Source organism: Bidens hawaiensis, unplaced genomic scaffold, assembly GCF_021521415.1.
Source record: "Bidens hawaiensis isolate Kalapana, Puna unplaced genomic scaffold, B.hawaiensis_p1.1 tig00012815_1, whole genome shotgun sequence".
NCBI classification, from domain to species: Eukaryota; Viridiplantae; Streptophyta; class Magnoliopsida; order Asterales; family Asteraceae; genus Bidens; species Bidens hawaiensis.
In genome coordinates this window covers 616752-639572 of record NW_027492067.1, presented here as the reverse complement: position 1 = coordinate 639572, position 22821 = coordinate 616752, and the positions used below count along the sequence as shown (strand labels likewise).

The following is a 22821-nucleotide window of genomic DNA, read 5'->3' as shown; positions in this document are numbered from 1 at the left end:
GTTTTTGGTGGTGATTTTAGGCAAGTTCTTCCTGTTATTACAAACGGAAGCAGACAACAGATTGTGAATGCATCTTTATGTTCTTCCTATATTTGGGGTAAATGCAAACTTCTTAGGTTAACAAAAAACATGCGGTTAACCATCGGAGCTCAAGCATCTGATATTGAGCAGACAAACCAGTTTGCTAAATGGCTGTTGGATATAGGCGAGGGAAATGTCGGTGGTTCAAATGATGGTGAAGCAACAATAGACATACCTCATGATCTTTTGATCAATGACTCGTATGATCCGATTCAAAGTTTAATTGATTTTGTTTATCCTTCAATTCTACAAAATATCAAAAATATTGAATTCTTTCGTGAAAGAGCAATACTTGCACCTACCAATGAAGATGTCCAAGACATTAATGATCGATTGATCTCACTTTTTCCCAGAGATGAAAAGGAGTACCTTAGCTCAGATAGTATCTGTCCAACAGAAGACTTCGTTGATCCGTTGCAAGCAAATTTATACTCGCCCGACGTGTTAAACGGTCTTAAAATTTCTGGATTGCCAAATCATAGATTGGTCTTAAAGGTGGGTGTTCCTGTTATGTTACTCCGAAACATTGACCATCAAATTGGTTTGTGTAATGGTACTAGGCTGCGAGTCATATCTCTTAAAAAACATGTCGTAGTAGCTGAAATAATATCTGGAGGTAATATTGGTACTCGCACATATATTCACAGAGTAAATATGATACCTACAGATAACAAGATTCCTTTCAAGTTTCAGAGAAGACAATTTCCAATTTCAGTATGTTTTGCAATGACGATTAACAAAAGCCAAGGACAGTCACTATCAAAAGTTGGTTTGTATTTAAAGCATCCGGTTTTCAGCCATGGACAGTTGTATGTGGCACTATCAAGAGTGAAGAGTAGAGACGGAGTCAAATTATTAATATTCGACGCAGATGGCAAACTTACAAATAAGACATCTAATGTTGTTTACAAAGAGATATTTCGAGATTTGTAATTTATGTTTCACTTTGTCAAATTTGATTGTAACTTACTTTCTTCCTTAGTTTCAACAATTTATCAGTTTTTGTGTCTTTTTTCACTTTACATGAATAAATCTATCATTTATGTTACCATTTATATTGTGTCCAACCATATAATATTTAAGATTAATGTGTTAGTAAATTAAACATATGCTTCTACCTTTAATATTTAATACCACATTGTTTCTTCAAATATTTCAAATGTTTTTAGAATTATAAAATAAAATTTCTTAAACCCGTGTTCTACACGGGCAACTAACCTAGTTCTATATATATATAACATTGAGAAATTATTTAAAAAATTTGTGCCCTTGAAAAAGATGTGCCCCGCCGACGCCCACCTCTCCCACCCATGGAGCCGCCCTTGCTCCAAACCTATAATTACACTAAAAACCACTACTTTTTCTATCTAGTGTTTAATTAAATAAGACTTTTTATAACTTTATCGATATATTTTCTTTCTTCTCCACTTATAACTACTTTTAAAAAATATTAAAAAATTTATAGGGTGGAATAAAAACTTTTCAAATATGAGAAAAATCCATAGATATTCTCATTCACTCACAATACGCTAAACCCCTTCATACATTATAGAAATCCAACTCACAATAATTCTCTAAGAATCGTTCTAAAGTAAGAACCTTTTTAGTTAAAGTTGATACTCTTAAATAGAATAATTGCCCTTACTCACAAAGCCCTTGGTTAAGATCGCCCTTAGTTGTAATCAAAAAGCTCGTTCATCTGTTCTTTTAACAACCATCATGAAAAATGGGTACGGTATTTAACTATGGGTTATGTACTTATGTTCGCTCTTTTGCGCGGGTAGCATGGCGCATTCTAATGAAACATGAAACTTGAAAATAAGTTAACTAAAAAATAAAAAAAATTAAATGTATAAAGAAGAAAAAAATATTTGTTTAAAAAAGAAAAACACTAAACTTTACTAAACATTTCTTGAGTTAAAAGATAGCTTTTGGAATAGAAATGAAACTTATTTAAAGAAAATATATTATTAAAGTTCGGAAGCCAATAATAATCATATTATACCATGTGTAGTCATAACTCTCCATTCCCAGGTATTATGCGTCACGTGGCCCCCAGTCAGAGTTATGGTTTTTACCAAAACAGGGTGTAGTCATAACTCTCCACCCCAGGCGTTATGCGCCACGTGACGCCCAGTCACTTTTACACTTTTTATTTTTTTTTTAATTTTTTATCTAAAGTAAATAACATATATAAAGTAAATACATATATGAAGTAAACCTATCTTCAAAAAAAACACCTACCCACTGATCGGAAAATAAAGCTGATCGGAAGCATAGCCACTCATCCTCGCCGGAAAACATAACCACTCATCCCCTCGGAAAATAAAGCTGATCGGAAGCCATACATCCCATCCATCAGACAATAAATCCCGTCGTCAACATCGGACGACATCCATCCCTTCCATCCATGTGATCAACCACCACATCACCACCACCCAACTCGCCGGTCACCATCACCATCCATGGAAAGCTCGCCGGAAAACATCAACTCGCCGGAAAACATCCAACCACAACATCACCGTCAACAACATCGATTCGCCGGAAAACATCCAACCTCTCACCGGACACCGGTCACCATCACCCAACAAGCATGGTCTAACATATATAACGGACATATTCTTGATTTTTGAGCCAATTTTCGCGTTTTATAGAAAACGCAGGTAAAAAAAACTCAAAACGGCGGGGGGGGGGGGCGGTGTACCCCCGGCGTTATACCCTAAAACGCGCCGGACAACGCACGACTACGGATGGTCTTAAAGTTCAACGAAGAAACGTAAATTGTAAAAAGAGGCCACTAACATGATGCCATGTGGATCACTAAGGAATTAATGCTATTCACCCTTGGCATCTTGCTATTAGATACCTGTATAGCGTATAGACTGTACGCTTCGTGGCTGTGTCATAATTTGCAGTTGTATATTTTGAGAAACTGATACAATGAAAATGTTAAATTTAAAATTTTTGAGGCACCGTTACACAAAGATTTTAAAATTTGTAATGTTAAACAAATAATTAAAATACTTGAAAAAAAACCAAAGAACTTTAAGAAAATAAAGAAAAAAAATAAACATCTTAGTTTTCTAAAAATATAACATTTACAGAAAAAAATATTCACATTATAACACTTAACATTATGTGACCGTACTTATGGCATATTAATCTACTGGCATGGTGACAAGCCAAGGGGGGGCGCTAGCATCAATGGCGCAGCCGACCAGGTCACGAACACCCCAACAACATCAAGTGAACGGGCTGGGGTGTGAGTGGTAACCTGTAACCATGCTAGATGCACTTTTTGGACTGTCATAATGGTTTTTTTTTTCTTGCATTTGGTTAAAATGACATATAAGTTCAAATTTAAAAAAAAAATTTAATTTTCTATGTTATTCAAAAACTACTCACTCTTTACCAACTTTTCTCTCAAAATCTTTATAGAACATCCCCATTTCTATCAGTTTTTATTAACATATTTTCATACTCTTTACTTCAAAAACATCAACAAAAATTTGGAATAGAATGCGTCCCTTCATCTGATATTCCGAAGAAGACGATCTAAGTTTTGAAATGGGTAGGACAATAGTTAACAATTTGATTGAGCGGTCTCAATGGCGACATGGGCTAAAGAGACAACCATCTCTTGATCATGATCGAGTGGACGCAAATGAAACTTTGCTACGTAACTATTTGTTAAATTTATATATTTATATATGTATCTTTCAATTTAATAATCCTTTTTTATCTTTGTTTCTTTGCATATGGGTTCTTGGATTGCTACTGGACCTCCAAGTTTCTGCTAGGTTTTGATGCTTGCTCTGCCAACGTCTTTTTTGACGCGCCCTCATCTTTTCTTAATTTTGGAATGGCGCGTCCTCTGTTCTGCACTTATCTTTGGCAACTCCGGTGATTGCTCCGCTCATCTTGGTTCTCTTCATAGCTAAGGAAGGATTCATTCGCCTATTTAAAGTGGCTCCATTTATGTTGAAGATACAACAAACAGATGCTCAGTTCTAGCCCAAACTCCACTTCAAGGGTTCTACACCACAATCTTGTTGCGGCTGTCTTTATTTTATCACAAATCATCTTTAAGTTGTAGATGATTTGTGTTTTATTTGTATTCTATTTTACTTCGATTGGGCAGTAGACTTTGTTTGACTTATATATTGGGTTGGGAATAATCTAAATACCATTTGTCACACTATTTTAGCCCCAATTCCCTTTAAGATGAAGAACATTTTAAGCGATGTTTTAGAATATTAATAGACATTTATTTATGCGTTTAGCAAGTGATTTTGTTGGAACGATATCCTATTTTTCAACAAAGAGAAGATGCTAGAGGTATACCCGGGTTCACAACTATATAAAAACTTACAACCGTTCTTCGGCAACTAGCGTATAGATTTTCATCAAAAGCAATAGATGAATATCTAGAAATGTCTGAAAAAATAATGCGCGACTCACTTCATTTTTTGTCAATGTATACATATCTTTACTGAAGTTATATTTTTTAAATATTTAACGTATATTTGACAATTTTTATATAACATTTTTATCAAACTTATAGACAAGGATCATATCAACTTACTCACGGAGATATTTACGTAAACCAACATTGTTTGATTTCCAACGCATATACGAAGTGCACAGTGAAAAACATGGTTTTCACAGAATGCTTGGTAACATTGACTGTACGCATGTTGGATGGGCTATGTGTCCTACGACATGGCGAGGTCAGTTCCACCGGGGGCTCGTCTATTATGCTTGAGGTGGCGGTCTTGCATGATCTTTGGTTTTGACATGCTTTTTAGTGTCCATGGGTCAAATAACAACCTAAATGTTTTCCATCAATCACCGAAATTCGATGACATTATCAACATGATTGAGCCCGCTCAATCATTTTTGTAAATGGGGAACAATTCAAGCACGACTACCACTTGGTTGATGGTATTTACAACGAATGAACGACACTTGTTAAAGCTTTTACCTCTCCAATTGAAGACAAACAAAAGTACATTACGAAGAATCAAGAGTCGACAAGAAAACATATTAAAAGAGCGTTTAGAGTTCTAAAGAAAAATTTTAAATTGGTGGCGAACTCGCGATACGGATTTTGACAAGGGCCAAACTAATGGATATCGTCTACACTTGTCTAATTCTACATAACATGATTCTGAGGGACCACTGTATGACTATTTGTCAAAATTACCAAGATGATGCCCCACGACCGGAATTGACAATCACTGAACCATGATCTACACAACAGCCTTCGTCATGAGTTGGTGTCACACCCAGCCTCAAGGGCCTAGCCGTTTGACCAATAGTTGGTACCGATTCTATTAATTTGTCAAAATTTGATTACGCAGCGGAAAATATTTAATAAAATATTTACTTCATAACACAGGAAATTAAATCCCCTCTTCGTTTTACAAAATTTCTTGCTTTATAAACAAGTTTATATATATATGTCTCGTTTACAAACCTAGCTAAGCCATCAGATGTATTCCATGCCTAGCGATCTTCTATTTGCACTGGCATATCCACTTCTATACTTTACTCCTGGTACTTGTAAACATTTTTGAAAATGCGTCAACAATATGCCGATGAATAACGCTGACTAAAAAAAAGTTTTCATAATTCGTTATGACACAACACCAATAACATTCAACGACTCAATCCATCTCATTGGAACTAAACATATGCACAAACCATTTCAAGGACGGTTACGCGTCTCATGGCCAATATGACTATAGTGTGCCCACTACATTTATATATGTAAGGATTCAGACGCATGTGTATTTTAGCCTGAGTGTCAAATACTACCTTGTATCAAAACGTTTTAGAGGATTTGAACCAACTCTCATGTAAATATTTTTCTAACTCTTTACATATGGATAACCTTCCATGTTCTAAAAGAGTAAATACTAAAAAAAATAGTATACATGCATGATATTAAAAAGGTTGGGCGTATTCACTTTGTTTATCTTTCGAAATAACAACCGTAATCGTAACGGTTTATTTTCTTCAACCTTCTATAGCCCATAATTCAACTCGAATTGTAGTCACTACCACATTTCTTATTCTACTTCTTTCCCTCAATATTTTTGTTTAAAAGAAGACACATAATGTTCACTTGATGATTTTGTTAAATTATGCATGCTTATTTAAATAGGGTGATAGGCCTCCATGTTTTGATACGTGAGGATTTTAAGAAGTTTGTGGCATTTAACAAACTTCATGGCATTCAAATAAATTTTTGGTGTATATAATATTCTAACTATGTGATTAGTTTCAAACTAGTTGTAGCTAGTGAAAGCATATTCGTCCACGTTTTTTATATAATACCCACGTATGAGATATCAATGCAATTTAATGTGAGTTGTTTTTTCACCACTAAGTTATGTTTGTTTCTACCAAACAATTTATTATTTTTCTTTTTCACGTTTAACATTTATATACTCATAACTACAATTTTCATATAGCCATATACATTTATATTTATATTAATAGTAACTATACATGTAACGCATATCTAATATAAATTACATGATAGTAATTTGTTTATTTATTTATAGTTCTTTAACGTGCTGATAGTTTTAAACGCTTGTATATATGCCATAACAAAAATAATCGATTTATCTATTAAACACTCGTGTACTAACATTATATAATATTAAAGTAAGGAATGTTATAGTTGGTCGAACATTTGTCGGCTAAACGACCCGATAATCTTGTATTAGACTCGTATTATTTGTTGCTTGTAACATTTTTATTTTAATGTAATATTTTCTACTAGAATTAGTTTACAAATTTAGAAGGCAATATATACTATATATAATGCATGAAACATGGGCAAATTAAGACACCTACATTTTAAGTAATTCACAACTTGTAAAGCTTAAGGTACACATTCTATAGCATGTAAAATAGGGACAAACTTGTCCATTAGAAAATATACATGAAAAAAGTTACAATATTGCCCCCTCATCTTTACTCAACTTTTGTAAATTTGAAAAATTATTACAACTTTGAACCTTCATCTTTACCTATGTATTCTTTTTTATTTTAATTGTAACCAACTTCCCACCAACGATTTTCCAACGGCTGTAACTTTTTCATACGTTAATACATTTTTTTAAAAATTACACCATAAAAACGAGCATTTTATTGTCTTTAATTTGGGTATGGTATTGCTATAGTTTTTTACAATTAAAAAAATTAGCATGTTACATATTGGCGTTCACAATTCAGTTTTAACGGTTTCTAAGTTAAATAGTGAGCTAAACTGTTTGTTTGATTTTTTTTCATTGAAAACGAAAACTAAAGCGTCGAAAATTGAAACTGAATCGTTACTAATGGTTTGGTTTCACGCATTGAGTTTCAATAATAAGTTTGTAGTCCGGTCCGATTTTATATGGCCTATTTTTGGCATAAACCGTAAACCGAACTGTTTTCTATGGTTTGAACATTCATAAACCAGCTAATCAAAAGTGACGATTGGTTTAAACGTTTTCAAGATTTCAAACGAACTTTGAACATCAGTAATTGTTAAATGATTACTAGGATTTTGGTTTCCCGCAACATCGCACGGGCACCCGTCTAATATATATATATATATATATATATATATATGAGGGTTATCCTAAAAATAAGTAGTTTCCTAAGAAGACTAAGAATAAATCATAGCCATTGAATCATGTTAATCAATGGTTGAGATTTAAAATTAACAATAACCGACATAGTTTCCTAGAATTACTTTTTCATCATTATAACCGACATAGTTTGCTAAAATTGTTTTTTCATCATAATTTGTAATGCCAAATGTCAAAAATTTGTTGGTTCTTATCATTTTTAGAAAACTTTTGAACCATTTTCTATATATATATATATATATATAAAGAAAAGGAAAATCGCTGAAGCACTTCTCACCTGTATATATCACAACATCACAACAAGTTAATTGTGGTTTGAAAATGTATATTTATTTGTGGTTGCAAGTTGCAACAGCGACATTAGTAGTTGCATAGTAGGCCAATAGTCATAATGTCATATAAAGACTATTAACTACATCAGGATCACGTGCGATATTCAAATTCGTAAACAGCATGAGATATTAGTCCAATGAGTAAAGGCAACGTAAAAAGGAAAACAACATTACCGATCACACCGATGACAATTTATTTATGTCAAAAGTACTAATATTTCAAACCTTTAAACCTAGTAAACAAATAGATATGGGTTTATAACCTAGTACACAAACAAATAAACAGCTTAGCAATTTATACTAATATTTCAAACATTGACATGACAACTCCAGATAATTTAGAAATTAGTTTTAACCATGTTCTTAAAGAGCCTTCAGGTTCTCAACAAAATCTGCAGTATACTTATGATGAATCTCACCATTCTGCAAAAACTCCTTCCATTTCTTGTGGTTTTCTCTTATGGATTTTGCCGGTTCTTCTTCGGTCTCCATCATAACACTCTTCACAGCTTCAAACACATCTTCTTTCCCAAAATACCCATCTTCGTCTCTTCTGTTTACTTCCACTCCAGCCTTCCACTCCGAATCAATTAGTTTAGAGTTAAAGAACTGGTCACCCTTTAATGGAATCATCACTAGTTGACAGTCATTAACCAGTCCTTCAATCACCGAGCTAAAACCGGCGTGGCACACATAGCAACCCAAGCTTTCGTGTTCCAGTATCTGTCGTTGCTGCACCCACCCTGAAGAGGTAGGTCCCAGCAGAGCCCAGTTGGACCCGCAAGACTCACCTTAAACAGGGACGTCTGCGCAGAGACCAACTGGATCCGCAGGACCAACCATGCTCAGAGACGTGACGTCCTTACGCGCAGTACGCAAGCTGTTCCCGCAGGAAATGCCTCCCATGGTGAAGGACTCCGCCTGTTCCCGCAGCCTCGGATACAAGCCATGAGGGAAGGCCACCCGCGCAGCATGGCTACACGCACAAGGTACTTAGCTCTCGATCATTCAGTGTCACCTGAAGGAATGAGCAAAGCCGGGAGCAATCCCGCACAGAGGCGGGAGGGGGAATACTCCCGCCCAAATAAGCCAGTCTGTATACTGAAGGATCTTTTACTATACCTGACGAGGTATGGGCGAAAGATCTGATCAGAGATACGACAGCTCACTGATACAGTATGGCGAGCAGCATGCTCCTGTACTGTATCACTATTAGCCGCTGCCTACTCACCAACTACTGTCATACCACGTGCGTAGCCGGCAGTTGGTGGAAAGGGAATAGTATACAGCAGGCCTGGTCACTATCAGCCGCTGCCTACCCACCAACTACCAGCAGGGCACGTGCGTAGGCTACTGTTGATGAACAGGAACACTGTTGCAGCCGGCCATACCTCCTTGGAAACCTACCTTCGGCTATAAATACCCCAAATGGTATGATCATCTCAACACAACATATCTTACTACATTATCATCATAATATACCTGATATCTGCTCTAGCAATCTCTTAATATACTTTTATATTTAAAGAGCAATCTAGTCTGATTCTCACGCCGGAGGGTGGTCACAAGGAGGAACCCCCCCTTCTCAGTGACGAGCTCACGGTGTCTGTTTTACAGGTTATCAGAAGAACCATCTTCCAAGGGTCTAACCCCTCGTGGGAAACAGCTATCCAACCCCCAGGTTACCAGTAATCTGTCCGGGGTCCGGTTAGTGTTTCTTCATTGGCGCCATCCGTGCATAAAGCTAGAACTACAACTTTCTCCAGTTTTTTCAAACTTTTACAAAGATGGTTAGAGAAATTCCGGTGACCACAACCCCAGCTACTGGGATGAACACCGGCAACACAGTTTTTACGAACACTACCCCGGTTACCGAAGCCGGGGCAAGTGAAGTAAATTTTACGAACACTACCCCACTTACCAAAGCTGGGGCAAGTGCAGTAAATGATCGCCTACTGGGATCCACCGATACCCAGTTTGAGAAACGAAGACTCCCCCGCCAGACTCTCGATGAAGTTAAGGCATGGGCGGAGGCACGACAAAAGGAATTCCAGGCTGAGTTGGACGAACGCTTGCGTTCCGTGCAACAGGCCGACGAATTCGAATACTGGGAGGATGACTCGGAGGAATCCGACTCCGACGCGAACCCTCGCCATAGGGCAAAAGGGAAGCGTAAGGAAACGGAATCCCAACCGAAAAGGCATTTTGGACAAGCCTTCAAACCAAAAAGCACAGGTGGAAGTCCACGAGACTTCTCTAAAACGTTCAGACCAAACGTTGCAAATGCAGGAACGTCCAAATTTGCAAGGGACATTGCTGAAGCAATCGCCCCAAAGAGTGCCAAACAAATGCCCAACATAGGCACATATGACGGTATATCTGATCCAGACGATCATTTGAACAGGTTCATAGCGGGGGCAACCGTCAGCAATTGGACGGAACCCACGTGGTGTTACATGTTCCAAATGACGCTGGTTGGGGCTGCTAGAGCATGGTTCGATCGTCTACCGGTCAACCACATCTACGACTGGGCAGACTTCCAACAGAAGTTTAGCCAACACTTCAGCCAGCAACGAAAGTATACCGAGGAGCAATGGACAATCCTCAAATGCATACGAGAGGAAGATGAATCTCTGCCAAACTTCATCACTCGCTTCAACTCAAAGAAGCTAAGTTTGGGCAATATCAGCGAAGATCTTGTTCGCGCTGCCTTCATCCAGGGCGCACATGACCCAGAGCTCATCCGCACCCTAACGGGTAAAGATGGCATGCCATCCACATGGGATGGCATCATGACAGCAGCAAAACGCTATGCGGAAACAGAGAAGCAACTGGGTAGAGATCTCCCACAGAGCACAAACCTCTACACCCAGAGGACGAGAGAAGACAACGTCCTCACCGCCCGACTAAATAAAAAACGAAAGCTAGGCATTTGTCAGTCAAGGGTAAACTTTGACACCTCATCCGGCTTGCAACATCGGTTGGGCGGAAGGGATAATGTACAGTCGCACCGGAACTCCAGATGGACGCCACTCACCAAAAGCGTCACTGAGATATTCGCCACTGAAGAGCTCCCATGGCCAAAGCCTCCAATAATCCGACATCGTCACGATGCTGATCGGAGCAAATACTGTGACTTTCACAAGACAAAGGGCCACAACACTGAAGAATGCATAGATGTAAAAGATATGGTCGAAGCATTTGTCAGAGATGGGACGCTCGCGCACCTCGTGGCGTAATAAAGGCTGAGCAGGCGAGTGCGTATAGAACCCCAGCTGGGGAAAACACGAATCAATTCCAGCTTCAAAATCGAGACTACATGTTGCGTAAAGAACGAGATCCCGAACCAGGTGCGTATCGGCTCGATGGCACTCCCATCCCAACATGGAAGGGAGCTCATTTACACAGTCTGCATGTAAATCAATTCCAATTTGTAAAGAAAAGGCAAGAGCCACTTCTAATGGAAATGATTCTCTTTAAGAACACCGAAGCTGATGATTTTACATTTATACTTTTCTGAACTAATATGCCGGTTTTCACCGCATAATTACGTCGTCATTGCATGGGAAGGCGGTCCTACCCGCACGAACCCAGCAACGTGACAAACCTTCACGCAGGTCAGTTGAAGGGGAAAAATTTCAGCACCCAAAAATGAAAGTGCCGGTCTATCCGCATGAATCATTAAGGAAACTGAATAATAACCTATCAACAACCGCGCGTCGAACGGTTAAACTATCCAACACTGGTGACGGCATTCACATTACGTGAAGTCGTTGCGTGGGAAGGCGGTCTTACCCGCACGAACCCAATAACGTGGCAAACCTTCACGCAGGTCAGTTGAAGGAGAAGAGTTCAATTATCCCATTAAATGAAAGTGCCGGTCTATCCGCATGAATCATGAAAGGAAAATGAACACTAACCTATCGACAACCGCGCGTCGAACGGTTCAAAACAAAATTCTTAAAAAGGATAAGGAAAACCTACACGCAGGTCAGATAAGGGTAAAGTTTTGCCATCCTACTAAGTGCAAGTGACGGTTCTACCCGCACAATCACGAAAGAGGAAGCAAGACTTCCTGTTATCAACCACGTTCAAAGGTTAACTTATCCTCAAAAGGTGAGGAAAACCTACACGCAGGTCAGATAAGGGTAAAGTTTTGCCATCCTACTAAGTGCAAGTGACGGTTCTACCCGCACAATCACGAAAGAGGAAGCAAGACTTCCTGTTATCAACCACGTTCAAAGGTTAACTTATCCTCAAAAGATGAGAAAAACCTACACGCAGGTCAGATATGGGTAAAGTTTTGCCATCCTACTAAGTGCAAGTGACGGTTCTACCCGCACAATCACGAAAGAGGAAGCAAAACTTCACACCTACTATCAACCACGTTCAAAGGTTCACTTATCCTCAAAAGATGAGAAAAACCTACACGCAGGTCAGATATGGGTAAAGTTTTGCCATCCTACTAAATGCAAGTGACGGTTCTATCCGCACAATCACGAAAGAGGAAGCGAAACTTTAACCCATTATCAACCACGTTCAAAGGTTAACTTATTCTAAACACTTGGAAAATTGCTAATTTAAACTAAGTATGCAAGTCATAAGTTTATAAAGCAAGGAACCCAAGGAAGGAAATAACAATCTTAGCAAAAAGATTAATATTTCAAGAATATATTACAAGAATGGCCGGGTAACTACCCGCCTAAAAAAAAAAATAATAAAACTATACAAGTCTATCTTAGCAATGGGAAGGGATCTTCAGGATCAAGCTTCAGGGCCGCTTCCACTTGGACCCGCTCCGTCAGAAGAACGGGGTGGTTCGAGGAACGCTTTGAGGACAGCTAACCCATCATCAGCAGCAGCTACTTCGTCCACCTTCTCCACCACTGGATGCGGGAAGGCGGCGTATTGGTTCAATGCTTGGTCATAAATGGCTTCGGTATCCACATCGAACAAAGGGAAGTTGGAAGGCGGGACGCCTTTCTCAACAAACCCTAGACCAAGCAGGAAGCCGGCCTTTTCCCCATCCTCATGAGAAGCGTTGAGGGCTGCGGTCATAGCATCATCGTAAGAGGTCTCTGAAAAGACCCGACGCACAACCTACAAAGAAAACACAAGTATTAGAACCTTTTCTTACAAAAGAAAAGCGTGAAGATAAAACTAAACATACCTGAGGCAACGCTTCTCGAAGAAGCCATTGGAGGGCAGCTTGAGCTTCGTTATGGGCGCGTTTGGCTTCGCTCTTGTTAAGGTTGGCAAGTAAAACTTCCTTTGCGGCAGCCTCTTCGACGCCCTTAAGTTTCCGCTCGGTGTGGTCAAGCACCCCCCTCTGGTCCAGGATTTCCTGGAGTTTCTTGGCATCTTCCATTGCCAAGGCATCATGAGCGCGTTGGAGAGCCTCTAATTTGGCCTTGAGCTCCTCATTCTCCACACGCAAAGGCTCAGCAACGGCTTCAGCCTTGGCAGCCCTCTCGGTTGCGTTTCGCGCAGTCTCCCTGGCCAGCCGAAGCAGTTCATTCACAGCTTGGGCAGCCTTGGAGCGGGCCTCGAGTCGCGCCTGAACTTCAACCTCGAGGGCCTTGAAGGCCTTCTCCTTGTCGGCGGCAGCTGCCGCCAGCTGTTGGTTCTCCTCCCGAAGAGCACGCGCCTCAGATATGTCCTTGGCGCGAGCTGCTTTCAACTTGTCATTTTCACGACAAAGCAGCTCGACGCACGGCTGCATCCGGGCCTGGAGAACCCGAAGCTCATTAGTTAGCCTACCCTCCTGGTAGCTAACCATGGCTTCCCCCAACGCACCCGGAGGAGCAGCGTGGCGAGCCCAGTCCACGCACTCCACAGGTGTGCGAAGGGTTGTTCCTCGGCGTATGTTCCATCGTGGAACATACACTTCATTGGAATCCGACACTGCAAAAGAAACAAAGGCAGTAAGGAAAAGATGATAAAAAACATAAGAAAAGAAAGGAACCCTACGCACCTGTAGGGTCAATGACAGGCCGATAGCCGCCAAACCCATCACCTGAACCTAAAGGAAATCCATCCAACAGGTCAGGCAGACGGGAAGGTGGCAAAGATCGGCGGGAAGCCCTGCGCGTACCTGATAGTCCGGCCATCGGTGTCGGTGGCGCGGGCATGGTGGCAGCCGCCGAGGTCGCCGTTGTGGTCGCCGCCGCGGTCGCCGCCTCGTAGGCAGCAGCACTAACCGCCGGCTCTGTGAAGGATGCTGAAAAAATCGCACTCACAGCCGGCGGTGACGTCATCTCAGCTGGAACAGTCTGCTCAGAGGGAGCAACTGAACCAGCGGAAGCAGGCACAGGCACCTGGGTCGACGCCTCAGGTAGGCTGACCAAGCCTACCGTCATTGGTGGAAGGGTACTCCCCTGCGGTTCACCCCGGAATGCGTCAACATCCACGCCTGCACAAAGAAGAAAGTGTTAGATAAATTTATGAAGTAATAAATCTACAAAGACAAACTATGATTGTACTTACGGGTTTTCTTGACCCTGAACGTACGGACGGGCGGGGAGGAACCCGATGGAGCCGGCCTCTTGGTACCGGTCACCGTCGTCTTCGTTGGTTCTCCGGAGGTAACGGTCGTAGCCTCCGGAGCAGTGGTCTTCTCACCACCGGGCTCCCCCGCCACCTCTTCACTATCTGACTCCGAGTCAGATAGAACCAATGGATCAGCTGTGGAGGCCTTCTCCTTCCCCTTCACGCCGGCAGCAGCCTTCTTCTTCCGCACAAGGGGAGGACCATCTGCGGATTCCTCAGAAGAAGATAGGATGTAAGGATTTCCAGCAACGGGTACAGCATTGAGGGGTTCAGGATAGAATATCTCCTTACCTGGCCGCCGGTGGCTCAGGATCTCTTGGCCCGGCGGATAGACCTCCACAAACCTATCCGCCGTTTGCTCCAGGATGGGCAACTCATTGTCGTCCAGAGCACGAGTGCCCACCCGCACGGGACTGTCAGCTTCCCGCGGGAACAGGAGCGACTCCAAATTATTCCCCTCTGAAAGAAAAAGAAACAGTTAGAAAATTAACTAATATCAGCAAGAAAGACAAGACATACCATAAGGAATAGAGTTCAAACCGTATTCAAGAAGGATGGGAAACCGGGAAGCATCCTTCCATACCCGGCTCATCCCCAGCAGCACCATCCCGGACTCCGCAAACCGGTAAACCGGAGATTGGACCCGGGATATCTTCGCGAACCATTCCGCCTCCTGGTAGCTGGAAGCGTGAAGGCTCGGAAGCGCTTGACCCTTCTTGAACTTCATAGCAATGGGGATGGCGCGGGCAGAGATGTAGAAGAACTCCCGCTTCCACGATCGGAGATTGCGCTCGGTCACGCAGATCTTCAAACCCTTGATACGGGTTGTCAGGGTGTACCACCCCTGGACGCACCTCCAAGTATAGAAGGTCATCAGGCGGTCCACGTAGGGCTCAATACCCAGAATCCGACACACCCACTCGAAGTGCCGGACCTTGGCAATCGCCATCGGATGCACCTCGGTCAGGTGCACCCCGTGCCTCTCCAGGACACGGTACACAAACTTTGTCAATGGGAACCTAAGGTTCCCATAAACAAAGAATGCAGCATATACCCCGATCTTGCCACTGGGGGCATCGTACACAGTCTGGTGGGATTCAGGAAACTCAGGCTCGAGAGACTCGAGCATGAACTTCCTGACGATGTACTGGTACTGATCGACAGGTAGAGCACAACTGGCACTCGCCAGCAGTACTCCTATCGTCGGCTACAGCTTCAGCATCATGAGAAGACATTTTTGCAGAAAGAAGAGTGATTTCGGGAAAATGCTTGCCTGAAAAAGGGGAGTATTTGCCGGAAATCACTAAGAAGAAGAAGAAGAGAGGTGAAAGTGTGGATTACAAAGAGGCCTCTCCCCCTTTATATACTAATCGCAATTAATGCGGTGAATTTAATGCGGAGGAGAGAGAAATCGACGGTGCAATGAAACTATGACACGTGGCAAAAAGCAAGCTAGCAACAGCTGTAGAAAGGACGTGTGCCAGTAATTTCGCGACCACGCGCCCGAAAAATCACGCCCACGCGCCTGAAAAAGCGTCTGGAATGACCATGTTCTGTCACGTCAACATAACTTCCTGCACGTCCTGACACAGTCAGAAGAAACCGTCGCACGACGTTTCAGAGGTTTGGACTGTTCTTATCTTTTCACCAACTCTTCGAATTTCAAAATTCAAAATTCGAAAATATTAAAAAGTAAGCGGGAAAATCCCCCCTTACCTTGGCAAACAAGTAACCGTAAGACGGATGCGGGTACAGTGTTAAGGCGAAACCCTTCACATACCTAGCACCCGCAGGGAATTGAAGCCAAGAAAACCTTGGCAAACAAGTAACCGTAAGACGGATGCGGGTACAGTGTTAAGGCGAAACCCTTCACATACCTAGCACCCGCAGGGAATTGAAGCCAAGAAAACCTTGGCAAACAAGTAACCGTAAGACGGATGCGGGTACAGTGTTAAGGCGAAACCCTTCACATACCTAGCACCCGCAGGGAATTGAAGCCAAGAACCTTGGCAAACAAGTAACCGTAAGACGGATGCGGGTACAGTGTTAAGGCAAAACCCTTCACATACCTAGCACCCGCAGGGAATTGAAGCCAAGAAAATCTTGGCGAACAAGTAACCGTAAGACGGCCGCGGGTACAGTGTTAAGGGAAAACCCTTCACATACCTAGCACCCGCAGGGAATTGAAGCCAAGTATTCCTCGGCAACCAAGTAACTATAAGACGGGTGCGGGTAAAGTGTAAAGGCAAAACCCTTCACATACCTAGCACCCGCAGGGAATTGACGCCAGGAATACCTTGGAAGTAAAGTAACCGTAAGACGAGCGCAGGTACAGTGTCAAGGCAAAACCCTTCACATACCTAGCGCTCCGCTGGGAATTGAAACCAAGAAGGATCTTCTGGGCAATGCTTGCGGAAACGGAAATAACATCCCCGCATAGCTGGAACGTCGAGAACTACGTTGTTTGAAGCTCCAGGATGGAATTGGTGGTCTTAACATAATTGATCACTATGTTCAAAACTACCAAAACCTCATGGAAAATCCATACAACTGGGACTCAATGCTCCTGACTTGCGAGGAGGTTACAGACCTACCCGCATCATACCCAAAGACCAAGCAGGAAACTCGGGCATTTCTGCAAGTGACAAGGACTTCCGCGGAAAGAATCCCCATGGAAAACCTTACAAAACCCTTTTCAAAACCCTTTGCTTAAGTCCAAAAGTTCACCTCACTTTATTAAACACGCATGAGAAGAACATTGGACTGGGGGGACTTGAAGTGGTAGGTCCCAGCAGAGCCCAGTTGGACCCGCAAGACTCACCTTAAACAGGGACGTCTGCGCAGAGACCAACTGGATCCGCAGGACCAACCATGCTCAGAGACGTGACGTCCTTACGCACAGTACGCAAGCTGTTCCCGCAGGAAATGCCTCCCATGGTGAAGGACTCCGCCTGTTCCCGCAGCCTCGGATACAAGCCATGAGGGAAGGCCACCCGCGCAGCATGGCTACACGCACAAGGTACTTAGCTCTCGATCATTCAGTGTCACCTGAAGGAATGAGCAAAGCCGGGAGCAATCCCGCACAGAGGCGGGAGGGGGAATACTCCCGCCCAAATAAGCCAGTCTGTATACTGAAGGATCTTTTACTGTACCTGACGAGGTATGGGCGAAAGATCTGATCAGAGATACGACAGCTCACTGATACAGTATGGCGAGCAGCATGCTCCTGTACTGTATCACTATTAGCCGCTGCCTACTCACCAACTACTGTCATACCACGTGCGTAGCCGGCAGTTGGTGGAAAGGGAATAGTATACAGCAGGCCTGGTCACTATCAGCCGCTGCCTACCCACCAACTACCAGCAGGGCACGTGCGTAGGCTACTGTTGATGAACAGGAACACTGTTGCAGCCGGCCATACCTCCTTGGAAACCTACCTTCGGCTATAAATACCCCAAATGGTATGATCATCTCAACACAACATATCTTACTACATTATCATCATAATATACCTGATATCTGCTCTAGCAATCTCTTAATATACTTTTATATTTAAAGAGCAATCTAGTCTGATTCTCACGCCGGAGGGTGGTCACAAGGAGGAACCCCCCCCCCCTTCTCAGTGACGAGCTCACGGTGTCTGTTTTGCAGGTTATCAGAAGAACCATCTTCCAAGGGTCTAACCCCTCGTGGGAAACAGCTATCCAACCCCCAGGTTACCAGTAATCTGTCCGGGGTCCGGTTAGTGTTTCTTCACATTTCTTGTGGTTTTCTCTTATGGATTTTGCCGGTTCTTCTTCGGTCTCCATCATAACACTCTTCACAGCTTCAAACACATCTTCTTTCCCAAAATACCCATCTTCGTCTCTTCTGTTTACTTCCACTCCAGCCTTCCACTCCGAATCAATTAGTTTAGAGTTAAAGAACTGGTCACCCTTTAATGGAATCATCACTAGTTGACAGTCGTTAACCAGTCCTTCAATCACCGAGCTAAAACCGGCGTGGCACACATAGCAACCCAAGCTTTCGTGTTCCAGTATCTGTCGTTGCTGCACCCACCCTGATATTATAATAGTATATATATAATAATTTATATCAATCAATCAATCATACCCAGTGGAGTCTCACCAATAGCAAAGCTATAAGTAGGGTCTAGGAATGGTGGGATGTAGGCAGTGTAGCAAAAATCGCTAGTCGCTAGTCGGGCGGTGGGGTGGGGACTAGCGATTAATCGGGATTAGTCGAGATTAATCGGATCGGACTTTAATGCATAATTTTCAGTTTTATGCATACACGCACACATTTTTATATGTAATTTCCAGTTTTATACATACACAACATATATTTTGACTGGAATTTCGCTTGAGTCCGCTAGTTTTTGTTAAAGTCTCACGTGGAACCACTGATTTTGGTTGGAATCTCGCCGAAAACCGCTGATTTTGGTCGGAATCTTGCCGGAAACCGCCGATTTTGGCCGGATTTGACCATTGACCGATTAATTGGCCGACTAGCCCAAAATTAATCAGTGAGGTGGGGACTAGCGATTAATCGGGGATTAATCGTTGACTAGTCGGGATTTTTGCAACACTGGATGTAGGCACCGTACCTCTATCTAATGGGATAGAGAGGTGGCTTTCAGAGAGACCCTCAGCTCTTGACTACATATGTATGCGGCAATATAAAAGGAAATCAGAGTTCAACTATAGTATAATTGATAATAACACGTAGTAAAAATGATAATACTATGTATATAGAAAATGGTTCAAATAAGAATAATGAGTTTCCTAGGAATAGTAAGAACCAACAAATTTTTGACATTTGGCACTACAAACTATGATGAAAGAATAAATCTAGGAAACTATGTCGGTTATAATGGTGAAAGAATAATTCTAGGAAACTATGTCGGTTTTTGGTAGTTTTAAATCTCAACTATTGATCAACATAATCCAATGACTATGATTTATTCTTAGTCTTCCTAGGAAACAATTTATTTTTAGGATAACCCTCCCCTATATATATATATATATATATATAGATATATATATGAAAAAAAATACCATAATGACGTGTGACCAAAATAAGTTAAATATAAGTCTCTAAGGCATATGAAGGTATTTATATGCGTAGACTAATATAATTTTGTTATAATACCTGAATGCACAATTCCTTTACCCTTCACTCTGACTAGAAACCCTTCGGGTAGTGTTCTTTTCAGTTCTGCAGAACTATCAAGGTTTGCCGGGAAGTTTAACACGAGAAAGAAAGGAAGCCCGGTGAGTTCCAACCCGAAAGCTAATTCTCTAATCTGATCGTCAGTTAGAAAAGTCTCACTCCCGAAAGAACAATATATTACAGATTTAGCTGGGAACTGGCTCAACCAGCTGGCCCATGTTTCTTCTAACTCGCCCGAACCAGGCTCAGGAACCACCGGACCGATGAGCAGAACCGGCTTCTTAACTTGGTTGCTAACGTAGTCGATGTAAGGTCCTTCCATCTCTCTGCATGACTTGAACAATATAGCATCGCATCCGTTGAAGCATTTCATCAAGCGATCGAATACGCTTAATGCGCCATGGAAGCTCATGAAGATGTAAATGAAATCGCGAGCTTGAAATGTATCTAGAGTAAGGCTTCCAGCTGCAGGTTTCTTAACCTCCTCTATAGTTGGTGGTGCTGACGTGTCATGGGTGAACCAGGAAGTCACAAATGCGCTAGCAGCTGACAAAAAAACCGAGAAATATACGGTTTTTATGCCAAGCTCAGACGCCATCTCCGGCATCCACCTTTGCGCAAAGTCGAAGAACACGAAGTTAGGTTTGTGATTAGCTAGTAAAGTTTTGATCTGAGGTTGCATTAAGTCTAATGCGACTTTGAGAAGTTCAACAGTGGCAGGTGAGGTTTCAGAGGTGTTTTCCACACCTTTAGGGAGACCGTCAACATGCGGTAGAGTTAGGGGTATGACTGTGGTGACGGTGGGGTTGAGCATGGTTTTGATACGGCGGACACTGGTTGAAGCAGCTGAAGAGGTAGGTCCCAGCAGAGCCCAGTTGGACCCACAAGACTCACCTTGAAGAGGGACGTCTGCGCAAGGACCAACTGGTCCCGCAGGACCCACCATGCTCAGAGATGAAGACCTTACGCGTAGTACGCCAGCTGTTCCCGCAGGAAAAGCCTCCCAATGGTGAAGTACCCCGCCTGTTCCCGCAGCTGCGGATACAAGCCATCAGGGAAGGCTACCCGCACTAATAGCAAGGCTACACGCACAAGGCACTAACTCAATAATTCAGGGTCACCTGAAGGAATGAGCAAGGCGGGAATACTCCCGCCCAAATGAGCCAGTCCGTACGCTTCTGGAAGGTCTTTTGTACTATACCTGCCAAGGTATGGACAAAATAGACAAGATATGACCAGAGCAGCCCATGAACCAATCACAGGGTGACAGCTCATCGACAACAGTACGAGGAGCACGCTCTAGTACAAAATGTCACTATCAGCCGCTGCCTACTCACCAACCCTTGTCGTGGCACGTACATAGCCTGCAGTTGGTGGAAAAGGAACAGTACACAGCCGGCGGAAAAGGAACAGTATACAGCCGGCCTTGTCACTATCAGCCGCTGCCTACCCACCAACCAGCATGGCACGTGCGTAGCCCACAATTGGTAGAAAAGGAATATTATACAGCTGGCTGTACCTGCTTGGAAACTTACCTTCGGCTATAAATACTCCAACACCTTGAAACGGTATCATCATCTTACCTTCACTAGCTATTTCTCTCAATATACACTTATATTCAGAGCAATCTAGTCTGATTCTCACGCCGGAGGGTGGTCACAAGGAGGAACCCCCCCTTCTCAGTGACGAGCTCACGGTGTCTGTTTTGCAGGTCATCTGAAGAACATCCATCTTTGCCGGACCTAACCCTCGTGGGAAACATTACTTAGCCCCTAGATTATCCGTAATCTGCCCGGGGTCACTTAGTGTTTCTTCATTGGCGCCATTCGTGCATAAAAGCTAGAACTAATTTTCTCAGTTTTTTCAAAACCTCTGAAAAGATGGTTAACGTTACTCCGGTCCCAAGGCCAGTGAGTGACCAAGAAACCCCGGTAACCACAACCCCAGCTACTGGGGGGAACACCGGCGGTTACACAAATTTTACGAACACTACCCCGGTTACCCAAGCCGGGGCAAGTGCAGTAAACAATCTTTCAATGGGATTCACCGATGCCCAGTTGGAGAAACAGACAAGGCTCCCCCGCCAAACACTCGATCAAGTTAAGGCGTGGGCCGAAACACGTCAGAAGGAATTCCAAGCTGAGTTGGATGAACGCTTGCGTTCACTCCAACAGGCTGACGAATTCGGAAGCACTCGACAACAGCTCAACATGAGCAGTGAGTGCGAGTACTCGGACGATGATCGGGAGGAATCCGACACCGACACAAACCCTCGCCATAGGGCGAAAGGGAAGCGTAAGGAAACGGACTTCCAACCAAGAAGGAATTTCGGAGAAACCTTCAAACCAAGGAAGGCGGGGGGAAACCCACGTGACTTCTCCAAAACCTTTAGACCAACTGCTGCAAATGCGGGAACATCCAAGTTTGCAAGGGACATTGCGGAAGCAATCGCCTCGAGAAGTGCCAAACAGATGTCCAACATCGGCACTTATTGTAGGTTCCTGGACGGATCGTACACGGGATGTCGCTAACAACGCAGGTGCGGAATCCCTGCGCAGGTAGATACGAGTGTAGAGAGTGTAGAGGTCGAACACACGAGCAATAAACCAACCACGTTATATTGATAGCAAACACGTGACACGAGGTCACTATTACAGAGAATATCACGTAACACTCTTAGTGAAACACTGAAACGAAACCTAAAACAATCAATCTTCAAACTGTTTCGCTGAAACAGTTTATATACACGACAACTTCGCCATTGGCGAAGTTGTCAATAACATCGCTGATTCAACAAGTTCGCCATAGCGAACTTGTTGACAACTTCGCGTGTTACAAACTAAACATAATCAAAACATAATTACATTACATACTCGATTACAAATGCTAGACTATGAACTACTGACAAACATGTACCAACAGACTCCCCCTTGGCAGTAGCTTCATATCTTGATCTTCAAATCTTGAGTCTTGTAATCTGCACCTCTACGCGTGCGCCCCTTCTCTTACACATACCGACACTACCCGTTGATATTTCC

General features: G+C 42.8%; 2 protein-coding genes across 2 annotated transcripts; one reads left to right on the top strand and one right to left on the bottom strand.

The window, feature by feature from the left end:
* Nucleotides 1-129: 129 nt before the first annotated feature.
* On the top strand, nt 130-1014 carry LOC143542287 (uncharacterized). The gene has a single exon (XM_077034910.1). It carries the CDS (start codon nt 130-132, stop codon nt 1012-1014), a length of 885 nt encoding a protein of 294 aa, XP_076891025.1.
* Nucleotides 1015-8425: 7411 nt separating this feature from the next.
* On the bottom strand, nt 8426-20597 carry LOC143542312 (UDP-glycosyltransferase 79A2-like). The gene is made up of 2 exons (XM_077034927.1): nt 19763-20597; nt 8426-8805 (listed from the first exon to the last, which is right to left on the bottom strand). Exons 1-2 carry the CDS (start codon nt 20595-20597, stop codon nt 8426-8428), a joined length of 1215 nt encoding a protein of 404 aa, XP_076891042.1.
* Between the last annotated feature and the right edge of the window lie 2224 nt (nt 20598-22821).

Coding starts and splice junctions, on each gene's coding strand:
- LOC143542287 (XM_077034910.1), top strand. CDS start 130: ATGCGGTTAACCATCGGAGCTCAAGCATCTGATATTGAGCAGACAAAC.
- LOC143542312 (XM_077034927.1), bottom strand. CDS start 20,597: ATGCTCAACCCCACCGTCACCACAGTCATACCCCTAACTCTACCGCAT. Junction 8,806..19,762: donor TAAAGGAATTGTGCATTCAG/GTATTATAACAA, acceptor CTACCTCTTCAG/GGTGGGTGCAGCAACGACAG.